At 40.7% G+C, this 18,265-nt stretch overlaps 2 protein-coding genes across 2 annotated transcripts in view; both read left to right on the forward strand.

Moving 5' to 3' along the window:
* Positions 1-3,290, forward strand: part of notch2 (notch receptor 2) — a 53,995-nt gene extending 50,705 nt beyond the window's left edge. Inside the window, 3 exon segments of the mRNA XM_020622362.1 lie at positions 943-1,040; positions 1,802-2,662; positions 2,664-3,290. Coding sequence (XP_020478018.1) covers positions 943-1,040; positions 1,802-2,662; positions 2,664-3,203 — 1,499 coding nt within the window. The 3' untranslated portion in view covers positions 3,204-3,290.
* Positions 3,291-7,529: 4,239 nt separating this feature from the next.
* Positions 7,530-17,434, forward strand: slc35a3a (solute carrier family 35 member A3a). Its single transcript, XM_020622373.1, has 8 exons — positions 7,530-7,999; positions 8,164-8,378; positions 9,913-10,067; positions 10,207-10,329; positions 13,351-13,525; positions 15,460-15,578; positions 15,744-15,877; positions 16,002-17,434. Exons 2-8 carry the CDS (start codon positions 8,189-8,191, stop codon positions 16,090-16,092), a joined length of 987 nt encoding a protein of 328 aa, XP_020478029.1. The 5' UTR covers positions 7,530-7,999; positions 8,164-8,188; the 3' UTR covers positions 16,093-17,434.
* The last annotated feature ends 831 nt before the right edge of the window (positions 17,435-18,265 follow it).

Here is an 18,265-nt window from a genome sequence, read left to right on the forward strand (position 1 = left end):
TGCACTGTGAGCTGTAGGGTCTTATATAGACAGGTGTGTGGCTTTCCTAATCACGTCCAATCAGTATAATCAAACACAGTTGGACTCAAATGAAGGTGTAGAACCATCTCAGGGATGATCAGAAGAAATGGACAGCACCTAAGTTAAATATATGAGTGTCACAGCAAAGGGTCTGAATACTTATGACCATGTGATATTTCAGTTTTTGTTTTTTAATAAATCTGCAAAAATGTCCAAAATTCTGTGTTTTTCTGTCAATATGGGGTGCTGTGTGTATATTAATGAGGGAAAAAATGAACTTAAATGATTTTAGCATATGGCTGCAATATAACAAAGAGTGAAAAATTTAAGGGGGTCTGAATACTTCCCGTACCCACTGTAGGCTGATCACTTTTAACAGATACCAGTAAAAAGTTTGCCACAGAAAAATACCTTTAAGTGATTTAACCAGCTGTTTGTGGAGGTTATGCTTCACTAAATGTGCCAGAGAAAAAAAATAGACCTGCAGCTTAGAAGACATGGGGGGGCCCAGGCGTGACACACTAACTGTCAATTGACCCATTAGATAAAATGGAATTCTATCTGTTCCATGACACACACATAAAATTTGTTTGAAGTGTTGGATAATTACATTATCTCGTTGTCCTGTGTTCATTTGTACCGAGCGAGAGAGTTTTGTGCCCAAAGATGTGAACAAACTCATCATCTTGCAGAAGAACATGAAAATAGAATGGACAGAGCAGTACTGTTTGAAACACTGTACAGTGTTTGATTTATGTTGCACTTAATCAATCAAATCAGCCATAATTTATTTATACAGCACATTTAAAAACAACTAGTAAGTTTACCAAAGTTCTGAACAAAACCATCAAATCTATGAATGGCATTACATTCTGGTTAACACGGTCCTTCTTTGTCTTTTCTCATGGTCCTTCCATTTAGGCAAATCCGCTCTGCACTGGGCAGCTGCAGTTAATAATGTGGAGGCCACTCTTGTGCTTTTGAAGAATGGAGCCAATCGTGACATGCAAGACAATAAGGTGTGTTGTGATTATGATGTTTCAACCCTCGCTCATTTGATTTGTGCTATACTGTATATTCAGTGGTGTAACAGGGTTAAAGGTATAGAAAAGTAAAAGTACCGGTAAAGATATTTTACTGGGGAAAAAAAACTCAAATATAAGTTAGCAACCCATTACAAAACACGAACATGTCTGGACATAAATGTACTTCATATTTGATCTACAAATATTTTGTGATAAAACATATGGTAAGAATTCCAAGACTTGTTTTCATTTTCTTAATGATTAAAATTACACATAATCCATTAATATATTGTGTGTATCAAAGCTTACTCAACACTCATCACATTCAGGCTTGAACTGGGACCATAAAAAGCCACTTCTCAAACCACCTCTGAACAATCAAACATATTCTCAGCTGCTAATCTGAACAGTTACGGTAATTAGACTTCATACACTTACACTTTAGGTGAAATATAGCTAAATACACAGCTTTCTTTTCAGTCTTCACACACTATCCTGTCAAGCACAACTTTGACCAATAGCATTGGAGCAAAATTAGAAGTCAAATAAAATACAGTGGGTAAATGATAAATATGTAAGTATAGTAAAATAATTTCTTTTTTTTTTTTTTTTTTTTTTTTTTGCCAACCCCTTAATTGCCACTGCTAAACTGTGCAAAAGATTCAGTGGTATCCATGTCTTTATATTCACTTTGTACTTTCTGGCATAAAGTTTTTCACAGAGAACCATATTTATCATTATATGTTCCCCCTCAGGAGGAGACCCCACTCTTCCTTGCAGCCAGGGAAGGCAGCTACGAGGCAGCTCAGGTTCTCCTAGATCACTACTCCAACCGCGACATCACCGATCACCTGGATCGGCTGCCCCGTGATACCGCTCAAGAACGTATGCATCATGATATAGTTCGCCTGCTGGACCAGTACAATTTGGTTCACAGTCCACACAATGGGCCCAACCACATTGGTGGGGTAGGAAACTCCTCCATTATGTGTGGGGCCAACGGGGGCTTCATCGGCATGCGCTCCGGGCCACAGGGAAAGAAGAGCAGGAGGAGTGGAGGTGGGGCAAAGGTGGGAGGTGTTGGAGGGGGAGCTAAGGAGCTAAAGGACATGAAGGCAAAGAGAAGAAAGAAGCCTGCTGGAGGTGAGGGGGCAGGTGTGAGTGCTGGAGTGGGAGGAGGTACAGGAGGAGGGGTCGCGAATGGTGCCAAGGCAGCAGGAGCACTTCCAGAGAGCTCTGTCACCATGTCACCTGTTGACTCTTTGGAGTCACCACACTCATACACAGGTGATGTGTCCGCCGCCATTTCTACCACAGCAAACTCCCCTCCTCTCCTGAGCAGCCCCACCTCCAGACCAATGCTGCCCCCTGTCAGCCACATGCTGGGACAGCAACAGAGCTGGGTGGGCATGAGCAAGCACGGCTACAGTGGCCACATGTTTGGCCTCATACCGCACCAGATGGGGGGATCTCACCCAGGTGTGGGCCAACACCACAGCCAGGGCCCCATGCTCACTCCCATGAATGTCACCATGAGCAGGGAGCAGCTTCCACCCATCGTGACATTCCAGATGATGGCACCTGGTGGAGGCCAGGCTATGTTAAAGCAGCCACAGCCAGCACACACAGTCCCAGGGGCAGAACCAGAGTCAGGGTCGCTCCCAGCAGGGACCAGGCCACCCCCACTGCACCCAAGCTATGATGTACCAGATGCCTGAGCAGATGAGCATGACGCATGGGCTCTCCCACCCCCTGCATCACCCCCACACCGTCAGCCACGAAGGCCACGGGGTGCCCTCCTGTACACCCATGCAGAGCCCTGTGGATAAATACCCGACACCCCCTTCCCAGCACAGTTATACCACTGCCAACTCAGAAGGCACCACCCCAGGCCACTCTGCCCACCCACCCAGCGAGCACCCATATCTCACCCCGTCACCCGAATCCCCAGACCCTTGGTCATCCTCTTCACCACACTCTACTTCGGACTGGTCTGATGTCACCACCAGCCCCACCCCTCTGGGGAACCCCCACCATGCACTGCCATCATCACACCGCACACACCTCCCGGAGCAGGTGCAGCGGCAGCCACAGGCGCAGCAGATGCAGCAAGCCTCTCAGCAGACACAGCTCGGAAACATGCAGGTGTTTGCGTAGGCTGACCAGAGGACAGCATAAACAGATGGACTTTGTTGTTTTATGTAGTAAAATAACAACTCAAAGCAACTCACTCGATGCTTTTCTCATTATTTCTCTTTGTATGTTCTTCATTTAAATAATCAGACACCTACCTTTTATGTTTTATTTTGCTCTTTGCACTTAAAAAAAACTGTGCCTATAGTTTCTAAAGTATCATTGAGTATTATCAGCTAGAAATCAAAGCCAAAAAATGTGGAGCTCACTGTCTGTTGAAAACTAGAATCGGGTCTCCCATGTAATTCCTTTGATAGCAACTGGGCATCCTTGGCTCTCTGTGGCTGTGTCAGGACTTTCCTTTGTGATCTTTGGCACCCAAAGACAAACTGCTAGTTGAGAGATCATCAAAGAACTGCTGACCAGATGACAGTCAGCTGGTACTGTATCAGAAAAACAGACTGTGGAGATGGACACTGAGACAGGACTGCAGACTTTTTGTATTGATATTGTCTGTTTTGGAGGACAATATTTTCTTCAACTATTTGATAAGCTTACCAATACTAACTCCTCACTGAAACCGTTCACTCTGCTTTTTTTTTTATACAATGGGTCATGTTCAGTTGTTGCTTTAAATCTCAAAGCCCTTATTGTTTTTTATTCACGCATTGCCTATTTTTAATGTGTTAAGGGAGGAATTTTACAAAAGGCTGTTGAATGTTTAGAAAGACAAATAGTACGAAAATGAGAGATTATAAAGAAATTCACACAGAGGCATCTAATGACTCTACTCTTGTGTGTACAACTTAAATGTATTTTTGTGACACATATGGCTGTTGTCCCTGTTGTCCATCAAATGATGCAGACACACAAGGTTCATTAAATACAATTCTTACTTGCAGCTGGTAGGTGCACTGAGAAACAGTGTTTAGAAGGCAGTTGATGTTACAGAAGTACAGAAAACCAAATTAGATTTTGTATGGACACAGTCACGTGCTGTCTTATGATATCGGTTTACAGATGGTGTCACTATTCGTTACTGAGGGATTCATTCAGACGCTTGACAAACTTTATGCTAAAAACATGGATTTGTTTTAACACACTCGCTGTCAAAGATGTATCACCAGGTTTCCTTTGTTGTATGGCGACATGTACATAGACTTTTACAGCACACTTTTGCTTTTTATTACTTTGAAGATCTGTTGACTGTTTAAAAAGCATGTTATTGCTTTTCTTAAATGATTTTGGATGTTACAGAGGTGCATTGTTTTTACCTTTAACCCCTCTAAATGGTTTCTCTTCCAGAATCATTTAACCACCTTCACCTTGTGCTCAACCACAGTCGGTGTATTTCTGCACCTTTTTAATTTGTCGTGATTGATATACCAAGTCTGGAGGTGAATGAGGTTTTTTTTTTTATGCCTTCCTTTGAAAGTCAATGTTGATTATTCAGCGGCTTTGTGCGGCTGCTCTGTATCTAACACCGTTTTACTTTAGAACTTTAAAAAAGGAATACCATTGTCTTTATGGTCAAATGTTCCGCCGAAAATGTACATCATGTCCAAATTCCTGTCAGTTGTATCAAGTGGTTTACATGTCATCAATAATGCCAGTGTCCAACACACTAGGCTTTTTCCTCTGTGTCCTTGTAGTTTCACATACATGCACATTGTAAATTGATGCGTAGCAGTTGGCTTGTGCCAGCTCCCTTTCCTAAGGCCAGGATATGTCTCTGTCATGTATAGATCTGTGTATTGTACTTTCCACTGTTAACCAAATAGTCTATAATATACTTGCCCTGTGAAGTAGTTGCCACCATTTTTGTTTAGAAGACTAAAACTGATGATGAAAATTTTGTTGAAAAGGAACAAAAAGATCAGCTAATTGTGCTTACTTAAATAAAACCCCAATCCTTATAGATTTATGCATTTATGTGTTTTTTAGTAAACTGTTTTTTGTCCACGTGTTTATACACAGTGCAGGTGATCATTTTGAAACTGATTTGTAATGGTTTCACAATAAGATGTTGAAATGATGCTGGTGATTCAGTCATACGGGGTTTTCTTCTGCTGAAGAAGTGCCTTTAAAATTTGATATTTTTTGAAAGTTTTAACAGGTTCAGGGCAGCAGTGTGATTAATATTTTTGTACGTGGGAGTTTCATATAGTTACATGCTTACTTAGGGCACATGGTGCAACCTTTTGCACTTCCAGAACAACAGACAAGTATAGTTTTGATGCATAATCATAGGATGTATTTTACTTAAAAAAAAAAAAAAATCATTATCAACCATTTGACCTAAAGAGTTTTATGTAACCTTTTCCCATTGTACTTGACGTAGGCTGATATAAATATACCTGTGAATCCGAAATAAGCTTTTCAGTGTTGGTAGCAAACCACTAAAGTCAAAATCAGCTGTTTCTATGTTTCTGTAAATCTGGACCATTCTGGCGTAAAGCATTGTGTTTGAATCAGTGGTTCAGTCCTGCAAATACAGCACTGCTAATCGGTGGTGTAGGAAGTATTCAGATCCTTTACTTAAAGCTACAGTATGTAACCTTTTTAAAAATATTTTTGTTGTAGCAATATGCTCCAAAATGTGTCTTAATGTGGAGAGGTGCTGTCGAAGCCTGCTGTGACACAGACTCATTGAACAGCACTGACAGCAGTGCAGAGATATTAGCTTCTAAAGGTTTTGAGGGGGATTTAGTTCTCTAACCAGTCAGAGATTTTCAATTTTTTTCTGCTTGATCCGTATGTCTTGTTGTATTCTCATTTATTGTAATTTCGTAATGACATATCTGAAAAGCTGGGCAGTGCATAGTGGAGCAGGGAGAGGGAGCGCTGGGTGGAGCAGAGTGGACTGATTTAGAGTTTCACACTACTGCTACCTTAAAATGCTGTAGCTTTAAGTAAATGTAGCAATACTGTAAAAATACTCAAGTAAAATTTTTGCATTCAAAATGTTAAGTACAAAAGTACTAGCATCAAAATGTACTTAAATTACCAAAAGTAAAAGTACAATTTGTACATGGATTATGCATTAAAACTCTTGCATTATTGTGTGCATCACTTCAATGTTGCAGCTTATATAGATTGACAAATTTAACTACCCTATATGCTATTTTAATGATATGTTTTAATCTAATAATTACAATTTAAATTACTTTGCATAATGAGAGGAATCTTGTGAATTTTCCACCCAGGATCAATAAAGTCTTGTTCATATACTGTTTTTTGTTTTGTTAATCAAATGAATGCAGTGGGATAAACATACAGTATTGGCCTTATTAAGTCAATGCTGCTAATATCGCGGACCTACAGTAAAATGTTAAAATACTGACAATACCGATATACAGTATGTATGTATGTATGTGTGTGTGTGTGTGTGTGTGTGTGTGTGTGTGTGTGTGTGTGTGTGTGTATGTGTATATAATATATCAAAATTCCCCACTCTCCCCCCACTTTGGAGTGGTCTTACTCCTTCCTTCAAGCTCGGGTCCTCTACCAGAGACCTGGGAGCTTGAGGGTCCTGTACAGTATCTTAGCTGTTCCTAGGACTGCACTCTTCTGGACAGAGATCTCAGATGTTGTTCCTGGTATCTGTTGGAGCCACTCTCCCAGTTTGGGGGTCACAGCCCCCAATGTTCCTATTACCACGGGGACCACTTGTGCCTTCACCTTCCACATCTTTTCTAGCTCTTCTTTCAGACCTTGGTATTTCTCAAGCTTCTCGTGTTCCTTCTTCCTGATCTTGCTATCACTTGGGATTGTTACATCTATCACTACGACCTTCTTCGTCTGTTTGTCCACCACTACTATGTCCGGTTGGTTGGCCATTACCAGTTTGTCAGTTTGTATCTTGAAGTCCCACAGGATCTTAGCTTGGTCATTCTCAACCACCGTTCGAGGTGTATTCCATTTTGACTTTGGGAAAAGATATATATAAACAACAGTGATGTATAGATACAGCACATTGTTCAAGGCAGAAACACACTGTGGGGCCCTTTACAGCAGTAATCACATTGGAATTGCTTAACACATAAAGATGCTTTAATTCAGTACATGTAAATGAATGGTTAATAAGAAAAGTATTTGGTGCGATTTTTTTTTTTTTATTTTTTTATTGGTTATAACTCTAGTCATCAATGTTTATCATAGAAAATTTTATTCTATACTGTCATTCAGTAGAAATTACTGTACATTTTCACACAATAAATTAATAAAAAGCCTTAAAACAATCTTTTTTTATTACACCGTTGTGACAGAGATAAACAATGAAATCACATAGCCACACTTTTATTTTACAGCATGTAATATGGGCGGTGCACTTTGTTTCCAGTGCAGCTGGTGGCGCTGTATCTCTCAGGAAGCCTCGACGAACTGACGAGTAAGAACCGTGACACATTGTACACGGAATTCAATAAGGACTACAATCAGGAGGTTGTCTCCATTCCCTAGGTTTCATCTACAGAGTTCACCCTTTTTTCCCCTCGAACGGTTAGGTAAGCTCCAGTTGGTGATGAGGAAGTCGATGTGGAGAGTCTGATAAGATTATGAACACTTTCAGCGGACGGTAGGTCTCCGGTGCGGGTCAATGGACGCCAGGACCTGACTTGCTCCTGTTTTGACAGCTGGGCTGAGACTCCAGTACCTGGTCTGTCTGTCTGTCTGTCCGTCCGTCGGTCTGTTCGAGAGAGCCGCCGAGACCAGAGACAGCCGGAGTTGTAAAACCTAAAGAAGGGGTTTATTTTGTGTGGAGATACATATCTGCTTCGGTGACGTTTCTTGTAAAGCGGATTTGTAGCGAAGGAAGAAAGGTGAGAGCGACTCCTCTTCTTCACCAGTGTTTTCCCCTTGAGTTATAACCTGGCTTTCTTTCTAAAAGGTTCTTGTTGTCTCCGTTGCATTTCTGTCTTTAACGTACCTCCCAACAATAATTACAGCTCACTACACATCTTTGTTGCTTATTTTCTGTGCCTAGTTTCCCTCCCCTCCGACCAGTGGCCATGGGTTCTCCCAAGATGATGTACCTCTCTTTGGGCGTGCTGGTGTTTCAGACTACCTCCCTGGTGCTCACCATGCGGTACTCCCGCACCCTGCAGGCCGAGGGCCCGCGGTACCTGGCCTCCTCAGCTGTGGTGGTGGCGGAGGTCATGAAGATCCTCACCTGTGTGCTACTCGTTTTCAGGGAGCACAGTGAGTGTACATGGACACATCCAGTATCACTTCAGTCAATAGGATGGCTGTGCCTGTTATTTTAATGTTTTTAATCTACTAGTTTTTGCTTGAATTAATTAAATGCTAGCCATTTGACATGCACTCTTTAAAACTCACAGAACTCAAGATTACATCTTCAAATGCCATGTTTTGTTTGCAAATGTGTTCTTTACCCCACAAAACGTACAGTATTTGCAAACAACTGTGGAGCCATGCTGTTGTAATGCATGCAGAATGTGGTTTGGCAATGTCTTGCTGAAATAAACAAGGCCTTCACTGAAAAAGATGGCAGCATATGTTGCTCCAAAACCTGTATATATCATTTATGTATATCATTCAACAAGTTGCTCTTGCCGTGTGTCGTAATACACCTCTATGCCATCACGGATGCTGGCTTTTGAACTGCATGCTGATAACAAGCTGGATGGTCCCTCTCCTCTTTAGTCCCAAGGACATGGCATCCATGATTTTCAAAGAAGAAATTTTGGGTAGTCAGACCACAGGACAGTTTTTGAGCCCAGTGAAGGTGGCAGCGTGTCTGGATCTTGTTTATATACATTTTACATGGTAGACTTTTAACTTGAATTTGTGGGTGCAGCAACAAACACTCTTCACTGACGGTGGCTTTCAGAGTTGCTCTTGAGCCCATGAGGTGATTTCCACTGCATAATTGTGCCAGGTTTTAATGTAGGGCCAGAAGACCGCTGCCATTCAGTATTTGTTTTCAGCCTTGTCCCTTGCTTACAGAGATTTCTCTGGATTCTCTGAATCTTTTAATTATACTATGTACCTTAGATAACATATGTACACAAGATTCTTTGCAATTTTACATTTAGAAATGTTCTTCTTAAATTGTTGAACTATTTGCCACACAAAGTTTTGAACCTCACCCCGTCCTCTCTGCGATGCTTTTTTAAATACCCAGTCATGACGCTGACCTGTTACCAATTAACCTAAGTAATTGTGAAATGTTTCACCAGGTGTTTTTCTCTTTTTGCATTAACTTTTCCAGCCTTTTTTTTACCCCCTGTCCCAACTTTTTTGGAACATGTTGCTGACATCAACTTCAGAATAAGCTTACCTAAACCAAAATATATTCATTTGAATTGCTTCTCTCATGTTGCCTGATTCAAAAACCAGCTTTACCGAATTATCAAAAAACCCATCAGATCTGAAAAGCTGGACTGATGTAACAAGACCTTTCCAGGTTCTATTTATTAAAGTTGTCATACAGGATTCTTCCTGCTTTACAAACAACACTAGTTGATAACATCTGGGCCACCTGGCTTTACCACAATCAAACAACTCAAACATTGAAACTGCTTTGTCATCTTTGTTATAGTGGCAGACATGTACAAATCACACACAAATTACTTCAGTATCCTCTTAAAAAGACACGGCAGACCAAGTCCACAGATAATTTTAGTTTCATTCCATCCTGGCAAAGCTGGAAGACTTATTTACAAATTGAATTGATACCAAGTGGTCTAACATTGTTGTATTCATTCCTCAGGTTACAGCATGCGGGCTCTAAACAGCATCCTGCGTCAGGAGTTTGTTCAAAAACCCCTTGAAACACTGAAGCTGGCGATCCCTTCTGGGATCTACACACTGCAGAACAACCTGCTGTACGTCGCCCTGTCTAATCTGGACGCAGCCACCTACCAGGTACTGCAGCAGGATGTGTCAATCTGAATGAGTCACAGCGTGACTCATTGTAACATACAAAAGCTGATTTGTTTTCTCAGCAATTAGCACATCATTCTTGTTCATGAATAATTGAGTTTCCTCACTATGTCTCCATCAGGTGACGTACCAACTGAAGATCCTAACCACGGCCCTGTTCTCTGTGTCCATGCTGGGCCACAGGCTAGGCATCTACCAATGGCTCTCTCTGCTGATTCTTATGGCTGGAGTGGCTCTTGTGCAGGTTTAATACAACTTTAAGTCTCTTGATTGTTAACAGCTTGTAGAAATTAAAGTGGCCTTTTCACCATCTCCATAGACAGGCCACAGAATTACTTCTATGTGGTTACTCTTGATGGAAAAATAATAGTGTATATGAACACTTAGAAACATTTGTGATTTTACGAGTAGCTGCTTTTTAATTCCACTAATAATCATAGAAGCAGTCTATGTAGAGTGGATGGTTTCACCTCAGGAATGATGCACATGTTCAGTAGTAAACCAAAGCTGAGTAGTAAACCAATGCTGCTGCCAAGTGCTCTTGGCAGGTTTAGTTTGGTGACTGTGATACATTTGTGGGGAATCATCACTGAAAGTAATAATGTACAGGAGCAGCATGTACAGTACAGCTCTCGAAAATAAAACTCTGAATAGGGTTAAACTGTAAATTTTCAGATAATCGCTACAAGTTTGGTACATTGCCTGATCTCACCACCTGCAGACATTTACACATTTTTTCCTCTGGAAGATCTCTGCATGCTGCCTGACTTCTTTAAGATCAGAGATTATTTTTTATGTTCATACAGAATTCAGAGAAAAGCTTATGTGCACTGATGCGTCTGTCTGAGATCATAGGAATGGAAGACAAGTTAATTTATATACTGTAGCAAATTTTCATACACAAAGCCAAGTGCAAAGTGCTTAACACAATGTATACAGATAGATAACACATTAAAATGCATATATAAAAAAAATTAGAATGCAAATTAGATTAAGACATTAAATGCAATGTAAAAGTAACAAATCATTAGGTTAAGCAAAGAAAAATAAAAGCAGATAAAGCTATGAAATAAAAGCAGATAAAGAATGATGAAATGTCAAAAAAGAAAAGACTGTTGTGGTAACACCTCCACCTCCTACGTGAGAAAAACAAAGAAAACAACAGTCAGGTAGTGTTAAACCAGGTGTGATTCTGACACAGGCTGTACACGCATGCAGAAGCACAATGGAGGATATGAGACCACACCTTCATACTGTATATGTATAGGGGCAGACAGGTAGGAACATTCACACAGGGTGTGTGCAGGAGACTGACATTTCCTGAAGGCTCAAATTACAGATAATATAGTGTGGCACTCAGCCTTGGTATCTGTTTGCATAGAGTATCACCTAGAAACAAACAAGCTAAAAAAACAGCATGAATCTGCTACTGTAAAAAAAAATAATTGGCATGTTTTGCATTAATGCAGCATCTTATTTTCACTGTTGATTTTTTTCAGGTTTGCTCTGTTATTTCTCACTCAGCAGGGTTTGTTATGGGGTTTATGGGAGAGGTGTCAAGTTGGAATGCAGACAGCATCTTGTTTCAGTAATTTTAACTTATTGAAATTATCATTACTAAAGAACAAGTCCACCTTAAGTTTAGTTTTGTTTTTTATGGCTCCACGCCAGCAACAGGCTTGACTAGAGCCATTGTGTGTCTCAGGTACGTCCCTCCTATTCTTATGAATGCTGTACATCATGATCCCCATGAGGGTCTTGGTTCCCATTGGCACAAACTCAAGGAAGAACTGAACTGATTTTGGTGGTTAAAGGTGACGGCGACCTGATGTCCGTTTCATTCTCATTAATGCAATATCTCGGGACCTCCCTGTTGGTGTTTATTCTAATTTGTCATAAATGTCCACTTGGACTTGAGGATGATGTGACAAAGCAGCCCTGTAAAAACAGACTATGTGAAGACAGCATGTTGCTCACTGGGAATTATTCACTGGAATCATACATGTCACTATGGTGATAACTTCCATTTTCCCAAAAAATGTACTTAGTATCTTTTATTAAATCCCTTTGACGTCTTCACTAAATGTATGAGTCTGGACAGACATGCAGGTAAACTACAAGTGGACTGGTTGGCGAAGGCGTGCAACCCTGAGGCAGAAATTATATTTTTTATTTTTTTCCAAAGAAAGTGCAGTAGCTGCAATATACAGTATTTATTACTCTGCACAACCAGAAGTCATTATCATTTTTTTGTATTAATACCAGTTTTCTTGCTTACTGAGGCACATAACACAGGAACCTACACTCTGCAGCATTTTCTACAACTCAGCAAAGTTTGTATGAGTTTCATGTACTCAGCATCACAGGTTCACAGAGAGGTTTGAGTGCAGATGTTAGGATTAGATGTCAATGGCACATGTACTTAATGCAAAACACACAATATACATAGTTAATCGACTTTTTTTTTTTGTCGGTTAGGTCCAATAGGTTCTGTTGTACATCTTCCTATATTGACACACTGGTTGTGTATGGTACAGTACTGTTTGCTTTTGCAGTACTTTTGGAAATATGCTTTGCTTTCTTTGTGAGAATTAAATAAGAAAATTCATTCCACTGTGATATCTGTCAAGTAAAAACGAGGCTACAGCCAGCAGATGGTTATCTTTTCACAAAGACTGGAAACAGCTAGCCTGACTCTGTCTGAAGGTAACCAACTCACTAATCAACATATTATATCTTGTTTGATTAGTCGTCTGTACCCACGCAAACCCCAAAGTGTAAAAACAGTAAGGGTTTTGTTTGTTTGCTTTGTTTTTGTTTTGGACATGGGCTTGTGTGCTGGTCTATTTGTTGGTAAGATGATTTGTTCAATCAGTACTTAAACACACACCCAGCCTGTAAGAGTATGCATGTTTTTTAATTCCCATTTGTGTAGATGATCTTGAACACTTATATTCCTTGTTAACTTCTGCATCATTTTGTTTGCTCAGACATTTGACTACTAAACCAAGACGTTTATTATTTTGACCAAAAATGTATATATTTTTTAGCTTAAGGTCCACTTGCTAGTTATTCCACCTACTACTTGCATTCTTCCTCAGTGAATGATGTTTGCTATTGCTAGATAGCCTCTGACGGTGTTTTTGTCATCATTACGTCGAGGAATGACCTAATAAGTGGACCTTGAGTGAGATTTTACTGTTTCCAAGGTCAAGAATGAACAGTGAGGCTCAAGGTTTATTATAAACCAAGTGTTTCTCTGCAGTGGCCCTCTGAATCTGATTTGGCTCCGGAGAAGGAGGCCCTGTCTGCGGGCTCCCAGTTTATCGGGCTGACAGCGGTGCTGGTGGCGTGCTGCTCCAGTGGGTTTGCTGGTGTCTACTTTGAGAAGATCCTGAAGGAGACCAAACAGAGCGTGTGGGTCCGCAACATCCAGCTAGGTGAGTGTTCACCAGTCGGTTAAATTTGTTCAGTCAGTCTTGAATGGCATTACTGCAATAACTATTCTTGCATGTAAACCTGAATTCAGTACACTGAACAATAATGTTGATAGAACCATAAAAACCTCCTGAGTCATTTTATGACATTTGATTAATGGAATTCTGTTAACACAGTGACAATGTTGCTGGAAATCAGCATGTTTCTGAAGCAAGCTCTGGAGTACACTTTGCCTTCGTCCCTGCACAGAGAGGCAGCTGGGCTTTTTACCTGTGATACACTTCTATTAAGATGAATGTTCCTGTCTAGTGTATTTTTATTTTGGAATATGTAGGGTTTATAAGTCCCCAGCGATTCCTGGTGTGAGCTTGGATCTGTTTCACCCACATTAAATACTGGAGTTTGGACAGGAACAGTGAAGAAAATGCTGCATTTTTTTTTATTTGTAGTTGTAAAAGCTACAAATAAGTCACAGTTAGCTTAGGTTAGCATAGAGACTGGAAACAAGGGAAAACCACTAGCCCAACACTTTCTGGTTGCCATCACCTCTACAGGTCACTAGTTAAAATGTTATATCTTGATTTGGTTAATCCATACAAAAACAAAAGTGTAAAAATGACATTTTGAGGTTTCATGTAAAGTTATGCGGTGGACTGTTCCTTGGTTGGGCGCTATGAGTGAAAATGTTAGCATGCTAACACATTCACTAAGATAGTGAACATGATGAACACTATGGATAAATCCCAGTTCCTCTAACTGATTGTTTCTCGCTCCTTGATCCTGACTTGACCTTTAGTTGTTCTGGTCCACCATCTGGAAGGACATCGCAAAGCTCTTATTCCTGCTCTGAGGATTGAGGAGCCATCAGCAAGGATACAAGAGACCATCCTTCGCAGAAGTTTTTGTGAACTGACGCCCCTTTAGAAGCGTCCAGTCACCAAACTGAAGTCTGATAAAGGGGTGTCGGTCCACACAAACTTCTGTGAAGGATGGTCTCGTGTACCTCACTGATGGCTTCTCCAGACAGCCCCTCATTCCTCAGTCCTCTGAGCTGATATAAGAGACTTGGAACATATTCAATCCAAGGGCTGCCCAGAAGCTGTTCTGGTCAATTGAGGATGTAAGAATGATCATATAAGAGACTTGAGATGTGCCCTGAATCTGTTAAATATCAACATAGTGAATGGATGCATCCTCACCTCAGTTTGTGATTATATCTGTTCACTGACTTTATGTGTAATATTGCTGTGTCTAAAATTTGCCTTATTCTCTGTCAGAACACAGAGTTGTTACTGTAGTGGAAAAGTTAAATTCATATGCTCAATGTTCTTATTATCTATGTATTTGTACTGTCTAACTTTGTTTCCCTTTCCTCTGGACAGTTCTCCCAAACAGTTCTGTCTCTCAGACACTCCACACAGATTTAGTCTCTACACACACATACACATACATGCCCCTACACATACACACTTCATACACAAACAGACCCAGTCTCTATTGACGCACATAGCCTGGTTTCCACAGAGCCCAACTGTCTGCCCAGCTGCCTATCTAGAAGATACTATGAAGGCCACATACCTTCACATTTCTGATTGGTTCCAGCTAGTGGGCGATAGTTGACTGATGTTATACAAAATCCGACTGTAACTTCTCTCTTTTGTCACTCACGGACTCTTTGCACTGAGTGTGTGACCTCCTGATCAAGATACTGGTATTGTCTTATGCTATTGTCTGATTCATTTAATAAATTACAGAAAGTCTACCTGAAAGCCTCCTTATTGATTTCTGAATATCTCTCTTTAGCTGAATTGTAAGAGTTTTGTTTAATTCTGTTCATTCTTCAGGATTAAATGTTTGACTGATCTTTAGCACACATTTATTTGTGTGTGTGTGTGTGTGTGTGTGTGTGTGTGTGTGTGTGTGTGTGCCTTTCCAGGGATGTTTGGCCTGGTGTTTGGCATCGCTGGGATGCTGGCTTATGATGGGGAGAGAGTAAAGGAGTCGGGAATGTTCCAGGGTTACAATATCATCACCTGGACTGTTGTAGCGCTGCAGGTGACACTCACTCAACCAACAGTGATTCAATACATGTTTAACACCAAAACTGTTAAATGTATTTTCAAGCCTCTGGGGTAACAGACTCTTTCATTCTGAGGATCAGACTCCCAGTCAGCCTGTACAGGTCATGGCTTTTTCCATCTGTGTTTGTTGTGTTTCCAGGCACTGGGTGGTCTGGTCATAGCAGCGGTCATCAAGTATGCAGACAACATCCTCAAGGGCTTTGCTACATCGCTCTCCATAATCCTGTCCACTCTTATATCTTACCTCTGGCTGCAAGATTTCAACCCCTCTGGGTAAAGGAAACAGTTACTACAGTATATTTCCCTCTGTCTCTCCTCTGTATATTTTTTATCTTTGTTTTAGTTTCTCATAATCACAGTGTCTGGAGCTGATAATATTGTCTGCTGTCATCCACAGTGTGTTCTTCCTGGGAGCCATTTTGGTCATGGTGGCTACTTTTCTTTACGGCTACAAAGGCAAGCCGTCCCCCAACCCCAGCAGGGCATAGGACGCTCACAGCTTATGCTACAGCAGTAGCAGTAGGAGGTCCTGTTGAAGCATCATGATGAGGAGGGGAAAGGAGGATGGAGCTATAAAAATGGGGAAAGGAGGAGGAGCAGAAGAGTAGGGAGTAAGGAGGTAAGCAGGTTTGGAGCAGAGGACAATGAAAAGGGAGGAGAAAACTAGCACAACACTGTGATGGGTCTCACGTATCAAAAATGCCTCAGCTGAGGAGAGAAACCAATGAGAAAAATAAAACAGGATGGGGTTGTATTGGTTTTCCTGTAATTACTGGAGCAGAGCGAAACCTGGTTGTTATACCTCAGCAGCTGAAGAGATTATTGACCAGCTCTATTGTCTGTTAAGAACCTCTTTGACTGCCTATCAGTGTTACTGCCACGTCGAACGCACCTACTGTGTACACAGCTATGCTCTGTTTGACAGACTGACAACTTCGGCATCTCGACGCACATACAGGGCCCTGAAATGAGTCTTCCCAGCCAGTGTTTATTCTAAAGCTGTGTGCAATACTACAACAAGCTTGACAGTTGCAAATAAATAGCATGGAGGTAATAGCCTGCAACAGAGAAGGGATTTGTACACAGCTGAGGAGGCCTGTCTAACTGGAAGGCACAACTCAGGACAGAAATGCACACATGTTACAAGAGCCCTTACAATATGGTAGTTGCAGTTAGTGTAACTAGCATCAGTTCTGGCTTTCATGTTGTTTGTTCAGCTATTTTCAGAAAGGGTTTTTGTTGCCAGGCAACATATAGTCACTGGATGTTTAATGACATACAGTGCATCTCTGATATGTTTCATTGTATGACTCTGGACTGTCTAATGTGTTTTTGGATCAAATGATGCAGGAACAACTGTAACCGGTGGGATTAATTGAAGATTTTGATATTGGGCCGGTTTGATTACATGATGTTTTTAATACAACTTGAAATTATGTTAACCTTGGGTGTAAATAATTACATTTCAATTGTAAATCTAAATGCATTGTCTTTTTAATTCATTAATTAATTAGGGTTCAATTTATATTATTTTTAAAGCCAGTGATTATTGACATTCTTATCCTCCTTGTGTCCTGTGCTTCTGTAACGGTATATTCTGCTGGTTCTGTGGCAAAGCAATCAAAATAATGTACTGAATGTGGCTCGGCTGAGTCTGAACGAACTGAATTGTTGATACTGATTACATCAGACATCTGAGAAAGTAACCTCGGGCAGTACAAGCTGACTGCTTTTCTTCTGGAACTACTTTCTTTTGTGATAAAGCAGGTTAATTATTAACTGTAACTGCCAATATGTGAATCTTTTATAAAGGAGAAATGTTTAATTTAACTTTTTTGAATGTGTCATTGTGCATCTTGTCCCTGATCTTTTCCACTGTACAACCCACACATTTACATTTTACTCAAACTCAAAAGCACTAAAATTTATCCAAAAAACATTTTCTGCTCAGATGTCTGATTATAGATTGACTTTTGCACAGTTACATATCTGCTTTGTTTCATTTTATACCTGTCATGTCACCCTAAAACTGCAAAGTGCATAACATGAATACGTTCACGCTTGATATATTTGGTATTTGTTTTAATGAGTTTAAAAACACTGCATGCAAAAGCCCGACAGTCTGAGAGAAAGGACTGAAACATGGCCAAATTTCATGTCCTTCATATTATAAGAATGTAGAACACCGTTGCTTGGTCATTTTTAAATAATCACTGCGTCACCTTCCAGTCAATTAGCAGAACAAGAAAGAAATAACGAGTCCAGCTCCTCATGAAGGGCTGTGTACCGCTCTGCCCTCTAATCCTCAGGCACATCTTTTACTGTAAAAGACACTTGAGGCCTTAGTAAACGTTCCATGCCTGCCTGATACACACAGACGGTGTAACCTCGTGGTCAAGTACAAATATATATGTCATTAACACTTTATTTTAACTGAGGCCATGTGGAAGAATGGTTTCCACTTGGTTTCTAATAAAGATCACCTCCTTAGTTGAAAATGCTGTTCTAGATGTTTCCCTTGGTTGTCAACCCAGGCTCCAAGTGCTCTGTGCCTGACACACTGTTCCTGTGCCGTGACTACAATAGGCATGTCATTAAAACATCAGGTATCCGCCCCGCTACGTGATGAGTGTGTTGCAGGGCTTGTAATACACAGGCAGA

The sequence above is a fragment of the Monopterus albus genome, unplaced genomic scaffold, assembly GCF_001952655.1.
Source record: "Monopterus albus unplaced genomic scaffold, M_albus_1.0 scaffold279.1, whole genome shotgun sequence".
NCBI classification, from domain to species: domain Eukaryota; kingdom Metazoa; phylum Chordata; class Actinopteri; order Synbranchiformes; family Synbranchidae; genus Monopterus; species Monopterus albus.